This window comes from Apteryx rowi, unplaced genomic scaffold, assembly GCF_003343035.1.
Source record: "Apteryx rowi isolate R43461 unplaced genomic scaffold, aptRow1 scaffold_433, whole genome shotgun sequence".
Lineage (NCBI taxonomy): Eukaryota > Metazoa > Chordata > Aves > Apterygiformes > Apterygidae > Apteryx > Apteryx rowi.
In genome coordinates, this window is record NW_020450687.1 from 296,368 (window position 1) to 311,191 (window position 14,824).

The following is a 14,824-nucleotide window of genomic DNA, read 5'->3' on the forward strand; positions in this document are numbered from 1 at the left end:
GCGGGAGGCAGCGCGTGGTCGTGGCCCGCGGCGACGAAACGAGGGGCGGGAGGAGGCGGAGAGGGAGAGGCGCGGGGTGGCGGCGTTGGGAGGGGAGGAGGCTTCCCCGCAGGCCTGAGGCGCTGCCCGCGGCCCGTTGCTGCTCCTGCGGCGGTGCCCGGCCCTGCCAGCGCCCTGCGCCGCTCCCTCTCGTCCCCAGGCCTGGTCGCCGTGTCCCGCCCGCCCGGGGCCACCGGCGAGGCCTGTCAGTGCGGACGGGGCCAGCCTGGAGCGGGCACGGGCCGTCCGGAGCGCCTGGGAGGAAAGAGGGCTGGCAAATCGGAGGGGTGAGCGCCACACGGCGCCGGCACACGCGGCCCCACGCAGCCTGGCGCCGCTCGCTTCAGGTGCCGCCAGCCCCGGGCGGCTTGGCCCTGGCGCGGGGGACACCGCAGCTAGACGCCGTGTTTGAGCACCGTAAACACGTTACGCGGGCTGAGGGGGAGCGAGCTCGGTGGCTTCTCTCTTTTCCTCCCTCTTCATTTCCATGAGGGACATTCCGGTGAAGAGGTGCCAAGTGCGAAGGAGTCAGGAAGGACGGAGAGCAGAGCAGCTCCCTGTCCCCTGCATAGGGGATGATCTGGACAGGCATCCCCGTGTTGTGGGACTCCTCTGGGTCAGCCCGGACAAATCTTGCGCCCAGCAGTGCCAGGCAGAGCCTAACCCACACTCCCCGCAGCCTCCGTCAATATAGGGCCTGTCTTGGTGGCCATCTCATGCCTCCCCTCTCCCCCAGCCTCCTTGCCTCAAGCCTGAGCTCTGCCAAGCACAACACTTGGAGACTCTTCTGCAAGCGTCCAGCAGGAAAAGGCTCAGGCAAGGATGCACGGATGCAGAAGACGGGAATAGATACGCTCTGCACCAAGCATTGCCCCATGGGGCACGTGGCTTGTATAAAACTTCCCTCTTACCATCCCTTCCCTACCCAACATGTCCACCCCATGGTGGTGCACACATTAAAAACTCGTCTACCATGAAAGCGTTATAGAAATAGGTTATCATGAGGAATAAACTGTTCTGAAACAAGTTCAGATACCCTGAACCGTCATGTTCCGTCATGGTTAGCGAGTGGCTGGAATTCAGTTCGCCATTGTGTTGGTACGAGTCTGGCCACCTCCAAATAACACCGCTCCAACGTCAGCGTGTGCCTGCCCACCCTTCTGGTTAAGTACACGTTCTGCACATTTGCTGTCAGCTTTATGGAGCGACCTACTTCTGTCTGAACAAATAGTGACAGAGCATTGACGTGATGCAGAGCGGGAGTGACAAAGCAGGACCTGGTACCCAAAAGTGCCAACTGTGCACAAACTGCTAAAGCACATTCCCTTCCCGAGTATAACTGCATGAAAATAGTTTGCATAAATAGAAACATCTCCGTGGGAAACAAGGGAAGGGGCTGTGTTTACGGCACATTTGCTGGGTGCCTGCACAGGAGAAGAGACCATGGATGCGGCGGGTGTAGGTGGTGTTTCTGGCACAGATTCGGAGCTTTAGGATTTAGGAGCATTTTCACGGAGCGCTGCAGGTTAGCGGAGCCAAAGGTACCTGGCACTGAGGCATCATGTCCTCAAAGATGTTGGTCCCATCCTTTCTCACATCAAACCACTATCCAGCTGGCAGGAACAGGCTATCCAGAAACAGGCTTTTAGAAATGAGCCATGCTGTGAGTATTTTCCCATAGGGTACATCAAAGGAGGTCAGGCCACGATTTGGCACCGTGCTTCAGCAGGAACGTAACTTAAGCAAGAGAATATCCCTGTTGTCTATGGTGGATTTGCCTATGGAGTTTAAGTAATTCACGTGCTTAAGTGGTTTGCTGGACCGGAGCCTGAACACAGCTTTTGTAGAAAATCACATTTTTGACCTTCGCATTTTAATAGTGCTGCTTTTCACGGTCCTTTTCCCGAGATCAGTTTGCACAAAGATATCAATTAACATAATGAATACCAAAGTCATCCCGTATCAGTTAGTTTCGATGGAAGTCTGGACAGCAAAATGCATGGAGCAGCTCTGAACTGCCAAGGAAGAGGGAAGCTGTGCAAGACACGGAGAGAAAATTCACAGAAATGTTGCCTAATAGCCCCTTCTAGGGGAAGAATAGGGTCAGCGCCCGAACTTAGCAGTTTAGGTCCATCTCTGTCAGAAATGTAAGGGTCAAGCTTGTGTTTCCCCCCACTAAAAGACACTAGGATCCATGAGCCATTAGCTAAAGCTTTTCCATAGTGTTTAAAGTGCAAAATTTGCTCAGGGATGTTGTGTTGCTGGCTACTGAATTGCGAATAGGCTGCGAGCGCCGTAGGAGCAGATACAGCCGCTCATGGGAAAGCTTCTTTGCAGAGAAGCCTGCTGTGAAATTACAGCAGCAAAAACAGAAGGTGGCGTTATTTATTACGAAAAATCAGAGCTGCAAATGCCTTATGGAGACAAGAGGCTTGGAGTTGTGAGGATCTTTAGGTATTATCGAGGGCAATGATTAGGGTTAGAGCCACGGTCTTAATTGAGGATGATCATAAGGGAGTTTCATGCTCTCTATAGTTTGGAAAGCTGAGATAGGTAGCCATTCCTGAATAAAATAAAAACCAAACCCCTGAGCGCCTTTCTTCTGTGAGGGTCCAACAGACACAAGCTATAGGTCAAAAGCCGAAGACAGAGGACAAGGAGGAAAAACATTTTAAGCAAACAGAAATTGTTTTCCTTCTCCTGCCATAAAGAAGCTCAAAAGGACAAGCAGATCTTTGCAAGGTCGCTTCTTTTTGTTTGCAAGCTCCTTTCTGTTTACTCAGCTCTTTTCACAAATGCCGGAATCCCTTTCTGAAGGCAAAGATGGGGTAGAAGAACGGCTTTTCTACCTTTTCCCTTCTCTCTCCTTATCCAGAGCACCACCCACCCGCATCCTCCAGGCAGATGGGCACACATGGATGATGCAGGTATTTGTCATGCGGGTAGACGGCTGGCTGTTCCTGGCTGGTAGCGGGAGGGCTGGTCCCACGGAAGAAGGTCTTTGGTGTCTGAGATTGGATTTTCAGTGTTTCTGTAACCCCAAACAAGTCCGCAGTGTGCTGGGTGTGCGCCTGGTGTGTCTGGCTGAGCTGCTACTAGCCCGGTGCCCGGTGTGGCACGTGTGCACCATGCCACCCGCGAGGCTCCCGCGTCCCCCGGCTCTGCCTCCTTCTCCCGGAGGAGCACACTTTGACCACGTTGGGATTTTTCACCTGGGGAAATGGACTGTTATATTTCTTAGGCTGCTAAAGGTGACATGAATGATAGGTGACTACAGGTGGTTGTTGAGGTTCCCGTGTGATGCCCTTGGCGGTGGTACCTGGTGCCTGGGGGCTGCATTTGGGACTGAACTCATGGGTGACACTTCCAAAATCTGCATTTATCAGTTGTGCAGCTTGTAAAAATGGCCGGGGAAGGGAGGAAAGGCAGGACGCCGGGTAACCGCCTCCTGCGGCCCTGCCTGCAGGGGCAGCAGCCCCACAGCGCTGCCCTGTGCGGGCCCCCGCGGGGGAGCCGCGGCCCAACCCCGCCGGACTCGCCCCGCCACGTGGGGCCTCCCGGTCCGCCCCGCGCGGCGTGGGGGGCGGGGCAAAGAGGGGGCGGGGCAAAGAGGGGGCGGGGTTTGCGCGGCGGAGTTAGCGGTAGCGGTGACGCGGCTTTCGCGGGAGGGCGCGTGGGCAGGCGGGGTGCGGGCGGGGCCGGCGCGTGTGGGCGGGGCGTAGCGCGACGCGGGCGGGGCTAGCGAGCGGCGAGGCGGACGATCGTGGTTGGGGCGGGGCCAGGCAGGGGCGGGGCCGAGCCCTCAGCTGACCGGCCGCCATTTTGTCGGGCACCCGGAGGCCGAGCGGAGCCGGGAGCTGGGGCTCGCGGCCGCCGGGGCCGCCGCCTGCCTGTAGCCGCGCTACTCCGCGCCGCGCCGGGGGCGAGCACTGCCCGCGCCCCGCCGCCTCCCCGCCCGGGATGTGAGCGGCCCGGGCCCGCTGGTCTCACCCGGCTCTAGCGGTATCAGGAGCCGCGGCGGCGCCCCCGGCTGGGCCCGGCCCCTCAGCCCCCAGCGTAGGCCCCGCGGCCCGGCGCGGCCCCGCCGCCATGGCGCTGAAGATGGTGAAGGGCAGCATCGACCGCATGTTTGACAAGAACCTGCAGGACCTGGTGCGCGGCATCCGCAACCACAAGGAGGACGAGGTGAGCGGCCCCAGGGGCTGCGGGCCCCCTGCTCCCCGCGGCGGGGCTGGCACCTCTTGCTGCCGGCCTGGGGCTGCCCCCGGGGCCGGCCGGCCCCCTCCCGCCGCGGGGCTCGGCTGTCACCCCCGTCCGCTGCCAGCCCTCCCGTCAGGTCCTCCCTTTTCGGGGGGCCTGGGGGTGAGGGAGGGTGCCTCGGCCCCGCTCCATGCAGCAGAGGCTCGGTTAGGCCCAGACGAGCCGGGTGGCTCCCCCTCTCCGGAAAGAGGATGTTGTTTGGGGGAAGATGCAAGCAGGAATCAAAAGGAGGAAGATGAGACAGGGGTGTGGGCTGTAGGCCAGAAAGGAAAGCTTGTGGGAGAACAAGAAGGCAGCGGGGGAGCGATGAGTTGAAAAGGAGGATAAGGGGGGGTGACACTTTGCATTTACTTTCCTATTTAGTGTATTATTGTGGTGTTGAGATCATTGACACCTCTAATAAAGGAATTCCTGACTTCCTGCACTACAGTAATCAACTATATGTAAAGCTGAGTTCAGACACAATTCAGCTTTGAAATTATTCTTATTATATACCTTCTAACTAAAACATTTTCTGCATTTGTAAGCTTATGTAGGTAGGAAATAGTTGGATGTGTTGGCCTGTTACTCATTTTGCATTGGAGACATGTTATCAGGAAATTAGTAGAGGTCAAATAATTAGTCATCAAGAACATGTTATATGAGACTTTCCATGTTGAAGTGTTACACGTTAATTTGAAAGTAATGAACGCTAAGGATATGATTTATGTTCATCTACAAGTAAGTGGTCATGGCCTTAGAAGCTCTTATGAATTGTCTAACAGTTATCTCTTAATTATTCTAACTAATTATTGTAACTAGTTAACAGTTATCTTAACTCTTTATTCTTCACTACTGGCACTGTTGGACTGAAATGTAACATACCTTCCAAAAAACACTTGTTTTTTCAAATGACTTTTAAGTAGACCATTGTGCACAATGCAAGGTGTTATTTGCTAGTGATGATACCTGGGAAAGTATTTAATTTTTTTATTTGATTGTGTCACTGAGTATTGATTTGGTGGCAGAGGAAGATAGTACTGCTGTGAAGTGTGCAGCGCCCTGCAAAAAAATGGGAAACTATATGGAGGAATGGAAACAGCATTTATTAAGCCATGTGAGGTGATACCTAAGAATGTTTATGTGGACACTTACTGTGTTTAACTGTGCTGTTGTAGTTTTAAGCTGTTTTTGTTATACTCGGAGCTGGAACAGCTAATCAGTAAACAATTCTGTGGGGCACTTTTCCATAGCATGTTCAGGCCCAGTTTGTGTGATATGCTGCTTTTATAAATATGCCTTATTTCTTTTGTGCATAGGACAGAAAATGTTTCTTCAACTGTCAAAGCTCTGAGGATCCCTCTGTGTAGGTCCAGGCCTTTGTGGCTCCCATCCTCTTTGAGGAGGCTTGAGTGTACTGTTCTCATTTCTAAGATAGTTTTGTGACAAATAGCTCCTTTTCCAGCACTCCATATATTCGGAAGGTAAAGAGCACAAGTGCTGTTGCACACCATCAGGTTTAATTACTGTGCGTCAGGAGCCATCCTGGGTGCTTGTTCTTAGCCTGTGACAAAGTTTAGTTAAAATGTGTTAGCTTTAATTTCCTTTGTTTGGAGATGAGAAAAATATATCACATTCCATAATGTTGGAAAAATATACACAAGCATACACAGGGGGTTGTGTATATTTGAAGGAAGTCGTTAGAGAGACATGCACGCTCTAGCATTCGCTAAGGTCAAAGCACACGTGTTACTTTCCCCTTTCTGCAAGTCGGAGGCTGATGTCGGTTGCGGTGGTTGAGGGGTAACGCGGTAGCAGTTTAAATGATGGTAGCTCTTTAGTTTGAAATTTAAATCTTGACATTTTAAAATAGATAATTAAGTAGCAACAGTTCTTTAGATCCTCGTGTGCACAGCAAAAATTAAAAACCAAACTTCAGTTTGTGTTCAGCTGATCAGTTGAACTGGCACTGATAACACTTGAGTCTTCTGTAGCACAGTCCTTTTTGGACTCCTTCAAAGATTTTGCTTAATATATGAAGTGAGTGCAAACAGCACAGGACTGTTCCTTTCTCTACCTCAACTAGCAAAAGAGGACTGTAAACCTTCTGTTGTTAAGATATTGGGCATTGATTTAGTGCTTCCCAGTGAATGATCGTGAAGGCTATTTCTAGTTTTCAGGTGATATTGCAAAATCAGATTAGTATTTTAGAGGAAGTAGCTGCAAAAACTCTTCCTCCTTTTCCTACACTGCTTTCATTGTTCATTGTATCTACAAAGTGTTGCTCAAATGTGGAGTGTAGTTGTCTGACATCTGTGTGTCTCAAGATAAGTATCTAAGCTTAAGATAGACGTTTTGGCCAATTCAGAAGAGCGAATTTGTTGAGAACAATCTGCAACATGCTTTGGTGGCAAGGATATTAACTGCTGGATCTCAGTAAGAATTACTCTATGAAAGAGATGTCTCTGGAAAGAAGGTGCCATGGTTGTGAAATAAAAATGAAAGAAATGGAGGTATGAGTATGGTTTTGACCTTTTTATTTTTATTTATATTATTTAGTTACGCTTTTTACAGATTGCTAATTTCTGTTGTGTGTGTTGGTTTTTGCCTTCTCGAATTTAAAATCCTCATGTGGAAATTCCACCATCATCTTTTTTCCCCTCATCTGTCTGGGCAGTCTCTCCTGGTAGACAGGAGATAGTCAGATTTATTCCTTTCCAGTTCTTAAATATGACAGTTCCCTATTCTGCTATAGGTGCTATCGCAGGCTATTGTATCTGGTACTTCATTAAACTAGCGGCTTCGTTCCGCTGACACATCAAGGATGTATTCGTAGTGAAGGATATGCCAAATGGTTGTCACCTAGGTTTATGTGTGGGTTCTTCAAATGCAGCTTTTCAGCAGACCAGCTACATTCTTCCTTGATGATGATGTATTAATCTTGTGTTGCTGAGGTTACTGGTTTTAAGAGTGTCCTCTTCAGCTCAGAGAGGAATTAAGGGTACTGGAGGGCTACTGGCACATCAGCTAACATCCTCACTGCAAAATGTTTAATTACCTGTCAGAGGCAACTTTCATTTTAGTTTCTAATCTGTATCCAAAGCTGACCCACTTATTTTGGGTTTAAAACACTGAAATTGAAGTGATGGTGTGCTGTAAGGATGAGAGGGAGGCAAGAGGTAACACCTGAGGTAACCTAGTTGCTTTTCAGTGCAGACATACTCTGTTCTCCAGTCTCCCAGGGAAATCTGGAGCTGCATCGTCCTCCTGTAAAGTAAGCGCTACTGTGAAGGGAATGAGGTAGCACGACAGCATTAGGTCTTTTCCTAATTTAACATGTTATGTTTACTTTTCGGCACTCTATGCAGATGCTTTAATCCCTGTGGTGTTTCCTGGTGCCAGTTCAAAATTCCAGGGAAAGCCAAACTTGCAAGAAAGACTTGAGATACTTTGTTCCATTCTCCCTTGACCTTTTTTCCTAATCTCTCTCTCTCTCTCTCTTTCTCTTTCATCTGGAAAATTAATCCTTTTAATTGTGAAAGTGATGGGTCATTCGTCTGTTATTAGGTGCTTTTGTATCCTATGGAATAAGTTCTCCCAGTTCTGGTTTTTGGATGCACATCTGTGTAAAGGGAGGAGTGGTTTGTACCATGTGGTCTTAAAAGTATAATGGATCTTTTTGCTAGATACTCCAAACCGGGAAATGATTTGTGTTTAAGGATGTTCTCCTGAACTTGAAATACATGGAGAGATAATCCTTTGATTGACACTGTTTGGCTGTTGCACGGAGTTTTGTATTTGCATTTAACAAGCTTATTGTACCCAACAAGAAAAGTACTGTTGAATGCTAAGGCAAGAGGCACCTTTACAAAACTGAGGTGGTGAAGTAATAGAAATGGAGATGTTAAATGAGTGGTGATTTGTCCTGCTCAGACCATACCCCTGCGTGTTTCAAGTGCCTTTGGTTCATTGGAGGACGCTTGAGGGGGGGAATTGATCATAATAAAAAATCCAGCACAAAATGTCTGTGTCTCTCACAACTTGATAAAATTGCATCCCTTTTCTTTCAGAGAGTCTGCTTCTTGAGTGCCAGGATTAGTGGTTTACATTTTTTGTAGCTGATGCCTTTCCTGAAAGTATGTTTAAAAAAAAAAACCACCTCACATTCTCTTTTGTATGTAACATTCAGTGATGAGTATCTCATTGCTGATTTATATGGAAGAAGTTGTTTTGTATGTGACCTCTCTCAGAAACAAGTTGGAGGAGAGAAAGGAGCGATCAGTGTTTCTGGTTGGAAAAAACTTAAAATTAATTTCCGTTGAAAATAAAGGGATAAAGCAGGGACACGTTGAGGTCTTTCCAGCAATGTGCTGGGAATGTACGTTTAACTACTCAAAAAGACTGGACTTATCAAACTGGCAGTAGGCTCCTGCTTTTTAGTGGCTGTTATCTAAGAGCAATGGACTTGTATTACTAAAAAAAAAAAAGCCCTTTTTTGCTAAATAAAGGGCTATTGCAATCAAATGCAAATAGCTACTTTTTCATGTAAAATCGTGGTATAAGGCGTTTTGAGGAATCTTTTAAAACTATGGAAGTCTTTCATGCACAGCCTGTCATCAGCCAGGCTGAAGATCATCTGATGCCACGGTCTTTTGCCTTAGCCCCTAGCTGCTGTTGCAGTATAAATATCTAATAGGAAAGGGTATGGAGTGGGACATAATAGGGGAATTTTGAGGAATACTAAAAAGTTTGTTGGTGCTGAAGATTGGAAAACAGCCCAACTGATAGGCAATGTGCAGTTCGTTGATGACAGACGGTTCTTTCAGTTGCCGATGCTTGATCAGTTACTGCTTGCCATATGTGTGTTAATGTCTTTGAAGGGAGCTCATTATTCCACCCACTTCTGAGTGGATCTGGAGTTGCTATTGTTAATTCTTTGAGTATCTGAATCACTGGAAAAGGCAAAGTCGGAAATAGAAACAATGCACAAAGAAAGGTTTGATAAGGACCTTACACCAATCAATAAAGAAGCTGAGTGATCGTGGCCTCCAAGGTAGCAAGGACAAGTGTAATAATGTCCTTGCCTTATGTCCTGTGTCATAGGAAATAAAGGGTCTGGAGCCTTGTAACAAAAAGAATGAAGTGAGCTTTTCCTTGTATAATTACAAGCAGAGAGCAGCTTAGGCTTTGCATTACAGCTGCCTTTCATTAGCTTCTTGCTTTCTCCTGTGTTAAATATTATTTAATTGGCTGTGGCGTAAGTGAGGCTAATAGCTTTGTTCCCAGTCCAGAGCCTTTTGTAGCTGTCTCCTCTGAGGGTTTGAAACACTCCAGAAGGATCACTTTCTCATATGCGTAAACACAAATTCTGCCTAGGCAGGTGCAGAGGAGAGGAAGAAGATTCCAATACTTCATCCTAAGAAATGGAGTGGACACATACAGCGTGCCTCTTGTGAGGTCCGAGGAAGAACTACCAAAAAAGTCAAATAAAAATGAAGATACTAACTAACCTTCTCTACTCTGGTGGTCTTCAGAGAGCTACTTATTTGTTGGTTTTTTGATGCAGCCACCTTTGTCCCTGTGTTGAATGTAGAAAATGAGTCCTTCATCTCTTTTTTTTGATCTCTTCTGGTGTGATAAATGTCCACAAGCTTTACTGAGAAACCTCTTCCTCCACAATGCAGGTCAGTGAATGTTTTTGGTGTACAAAGATTACCTTTGGGTTGTTCATCTAGAAGTGTTGTTTGGTAGCGTGTCACATTTCTGATGTGATACAAAGAGCAGCAAGGAAGGCATTAAACTCCGTGCATCAAAAAGTCTGAGTCATGGGACCAGTTATAAAGAAGCATTTGTGTTTCTTAGCTTATTTAAAAAAGAAACCTGCCTGTTCATACTGAAAAACTGAAAGTCCTTCATAATCTGAAGCAGTCTGGTTAAATCCAGAAAGATGCAGAAAATAACATGGTTAGTGGTGGTATTAATAGCTCTTAAAGGTGGTTGTGTGCTTTTTTTTTTGAATTAGAAGCATAGGTTCAAAATAACAGAACAGCTGCGAAGCCTGTTGAATACTGAAGTGTAGCTGGCAGTGGAAAAATGTTTGGGACATACCGACTTACCTCCTAAATCGGTGGTCAGTAGGCTGATGGACCTATTAGCTTGTAGGCCACGTAGTTGAGTGTTATTTTGTATATTAGCTTTTTCTTTGTTTTATAACCTAGACATTCAAACCTGTTAGTTTTCACTGAGAGATGCATATGTTAAAAGATTTAAAAAGTGAAGTAGACGTCAATATGGGTGTGTTGAAACTTTCTTCAAGTAGGCTAGTTTACCATGGCAGATTTAGGCCTGACTAAAATATATCACTTCTAGCTATATCAGTGTGTGACTAAGCTTCACTGCCTTAAGTAATGGAAGTTTGAGTGACCTGTACGACTGTACAGCAGGAAGCAGGTGAACAAATTTACTTTACTTACACAAACATTTTTACTGCATTTAAGAAGTCGGTGATGGCCATGAACCATCTTTCTCTTCACTGTCTTTCTTAACCTTCCATCACTTGGAACTTCTCATGGCTTTTGCATTTATTACAGTGTTACTTCTCTCTAACATTTTCAATGCTGTATTTCTATAGAACATTAATCCATAGTATCTCACTAAGCTTCTTTTATTGTTGACATTTCCCTCTGAACTAATTCTTGTCAGTTGAATCTCTAAAACAATAGATACTGTGGTTTCTTAGAAGGAGATGACTACTTCCTACACAGACAACAAAACACCTTTTATCAAAGCCTGAAATGCTGCACAGGAATATGACTGGAACTAATCAATTGAAAAATCAATCGTAAAGGTATTTGTATAGCTTTTTGCATAATGTACAAGTAAGTTTTTATTACATTTTTTGTTTGCAGGGACTGGCATTTTTGTGTGCCACATCTGTGTATTGATTGTCTGCTCAGGTATAGTTTAGACAGCATGAGCTTCTGAGGATTGTTTTAATTGCTATGCAGTTAAATTAACAAATACTGTGATCAAATCGGAGCCACGTTTGTATTGAGGGACGTCTCTAAAGTCTTGCTGACCATACGTGTTTACTGATTTATGTTGATATGCTTTGGCTTTTGCTATATAATATTCACTTAGTTGTTGGCATCTCAGAGTAGCCTGTGTGGGGAAATAGTACAGGAGAACTTGCTTGTCTGTGCTCCAGGCTCCCGTATAGATGCTCTTGTGTTAAATGTTTCAACTGACTTCGGCTAAACTGCAAAAAAGACTCTCTCAGTGGGATAGTGACAGAATACTCTTGCATTTGCAAAGAAAATCCAGTTGATTTTGCCGTGCCTAGTGTTTCTAAAGACAGCATAATCCTGTGGATACGTGCGTTGGCCTCGGTTCTAGTTCTTTTTCTGACTTGTTGCAGCTGTAGACAAGCAGCTGCAACTCCGCATCTGTTTCTTTTCCCCACATCTAATCCTTCTATATCACTTACCTGTTCTGAAGATTGTATGTGTTTCTATAGTGCCTTATGGTACTGTGACCCTGATCTGTGTTTGGAATTGCTTGATATGGCCCTAAAACAGATATGTTAATTGCTTAGCATTTGTCTGAATTTTAAGATAAAGTTCAATGATTTTTATTGGTTTACAAATCAGTTTAGGATAGATGGGGGCGTAATCCCAAGTTTCAGTTGGCATGTACAACTTCAGCCAATATAATATAAAATAAAATAAACAGGTATGTGTAAATAATTTGACTTTTCACATGCCTCCATCAGTACTGTTTGGCTGAGGAGTCTTGCTATCTAGCTTCGGTCATAATAGCGAAGGGAATAGCAGATAATGCACCATGCTCCTAATAATATAGAAGGTGACTGCTGCAAAATGAAATGGCAAAGGTTGACCTTCAAGCCTCCAATACTGTATTTATCACTGATGAGAACAATACATTGGTCTAGGATCTCGAAACCACCTACAAGATGTGTGAGTAAATCCCTGGAAAGCCAAGTGGTAAAGGCAAACTAAAACTTGTTGAAACATATATGGCAATAATTTTTATTAACAACTGAGCAAAAGATAAACTTGGCTTTTTAAAAATGCCTTTCAAGTTGTAACATGTTTTCTGAGCTCTTTGTTGCATCTCAATAGCTTTCGCATCAGTTTATTTTGGCTGCTGAGAACCTGCGCAGTTTCCCGATTACTGTTTTCATTCTGTTATACTCTTATTTACTTTGATTAGTTTATGGTTTTAGTGAAGTCAATTTTAAGATAATGTGTGGGATTGTGCGTCTTGAAATTCTGTCAAACCGTGTAGTAGTCTTAAGAAAGGCTCCTGTCACTTATCTTGGATAGCTTTTTTTCTGCAGTATTTAAATGCTGTGATATTTTTAGCTATGTAGGACTGAAGTTAACATCCAATTTGCTTATCTCTAATGCTGTCCTGTTTTCATTGTTAAGTGAGTTGAAAAATAGCATGTTTCACTTTTTTTATGCTCTCAGTATGCCAGTACCTCAGTTGATGTATTGGGTGCTGTCACACTGTGGTGCTTATGTTTCAAGTGCCCTAGTCAGTTTATTGGTGTATAAATTCTATTTGACTGGTTCAGTGGTGTTTCTTAATGCAGAGTACTGCTTTGGGGGGGGATTGATAGAAAGCAGGCAAGTGCTATGCATTTCTTTGCAGCCTTCTTCTGGAAGTTACCAGGTAGCGGATGATCTCTGCTGTGCTCGTAACAGTGTCTTCTGCTTGAAGCATAAAAAAGTTTGGGAGTTGTTCTGCCTCCACAAGGGCTGGACGTGATGCAACTCCCTTAACGCTGCATTAAGCACCGTGGTCGTGTTGTGTGGCTTGCATCCAGCTGGTGGTATTTCTTAAGGTTGTCAAATAAAGGGAGCGGTTGTTGCTGGTTTCCTGGAAGTTTGTGCAGTAGGCGTTTTGCTTGCATGTGAAATCATGTCATGTGCTTGCACTCAAGGTGAGTTCATTGAGTTTAACTTCAAGTGTGTCCTTCCAAGTTCTTAAAAAAACCCTCATAAATCCTACAATGTTTAAAACAAATGTCATAGTCTCTGCTTACTTCAGCTGTCTTTATGTTCTTTCTTATTCCAAATTTTGTTTTACAATAATAGTTACCCATTTATTTTAGACCATACCTTATTCCTTGTGGCATTCACTGTAATCAGTTCCTTAAAACAGTGCATTTAACCTTGAAAGTGCATGACAAGTAGGGACTGATGGTCGCTGGCATTTTGCTGTTTTAATCTGGGTGGAAAACACTTTGCTATTTCAGTAAGTGACAGGTGAAAACCTCAAAAACAAATAATCTGTGGCAGATGCAGTGGATTGAGGTTGGATCCCGGTAAGGACTCAGTGGAGGATTTTCTTGCCTTTGGTTTGCTAGACTGTAATCCTAAGCAGTATGAATGCGAGTTTGCTTTCTGTTGACTTCAGATAATTGGTATGTGGCTGAGATGAGGGCACAACTCTTTAAGGTAATTGAAAATGGATAGCTTTCATGATTAAATTTAATGTAAAGATACTGCAGTGAAATTCATTCTAATTACTAGTGTCTTTTTATCTCCTGTGAAATACTAAGCTTTGAACGCAGATGAAAGTACAACATAAAGGATCACATTCCCTAGGAACGTAACTATTGTTCAGTTAGATTAGTGGGGGGGTTGTTTGGTTTGTTTTGTTGCAAATTTGTTCCTCTGTTGCTTGACAAACAACATCTTAGTCTTTTGTGAACCTCTCTGAAATAGCAAATCCCAAGTTTTCTGTAGGCTGGAGATTGGGATAAAATTTTGGTGCTTTTCAAAATTAATTCAAAAAACATGGCTTGTGGGAAGCTGAAAAGCTGGAGAATGAAAAATCTTATAAACTGAAGTTTTGGCTTCTTACCATGACCCACTTTTCTCTCTGCTCTTAGTTTCAATGGGCTTATGTCTTATTTTCATTCTTGATACCTCCACTTTTACTTTAGCCACTCGCATTAGTTTAAATACACATATTTTCTGGGTGAGGTCTTGGAACTCCTGAAAAATTCAGCCCTGTTTTTAAAATCACTGTGTGTATTTTGAAAACGGATATCAAGTGCTTACCACATCTGTTTGGTGGAATACATTAAGGAATGGCAGTTATGACTTTGCGCTATATTCACAGCTTTGCTGTGTAATTACTGTATTCATCTGCATGCCTTATTTGGGTTTTAGCTACGCTGCTACGAATGTGTTTCTCTAATCTTTCTCCTTCTGAGCTATATGTGAGAGAAAACAATTGCTGAAGTGGTTGCTATAGCGTTTGACTTAAGGAGCCTTTCCCAAAGAGTTGGGACAGGCTCCTTTCCTGCTTGGCAGACTAGCGAGAATAAAAGATCTCTTCCTCCACTTGACACTTTTCCTTGCGTTATCGTATGCCTTTGGCTGGATTGCTTAATGGCTCTGCTTGTTCTTAACTTCAGTAGAAGTGAAAGGGTTCCTCAATTGTTTTATTTGCTGAAAGCAGTCTGGGAGTGTCTCAAGATCTGTAAATATTGTGACTTAAGTGTTCCTCA

The 14,824-nt window shown here is 44.9% G+C and overlaps 1 protein-coding gene across 1 annotated transcript in view; it reads left to right on the top strand.

The window, feature by feature from the left end:
• The first annotated feature begins 3,972 nt into the window (after positions 1 to 3,972).
• AP3D1 (adaptor related protein complex 3 subunit delta 1) overlaps positions 3,973 to 14,824 on the top strand; it is a 46,348-nt gene continuing 35,496 nt past the window's right edge. The window contains exon 1 of the mRNA XM_026076517.1: positions 3,973 to 4,224. Within this exon, the coding sequence (XP_025932302.1) occupies positions 4,129 to 4,224 (96 nt within the window). The 5' untranslated portion in view covers positions 3,973 to 4,128. The remainder of the gene's footprint in view (positions 4,225 to 14,824) is intronic.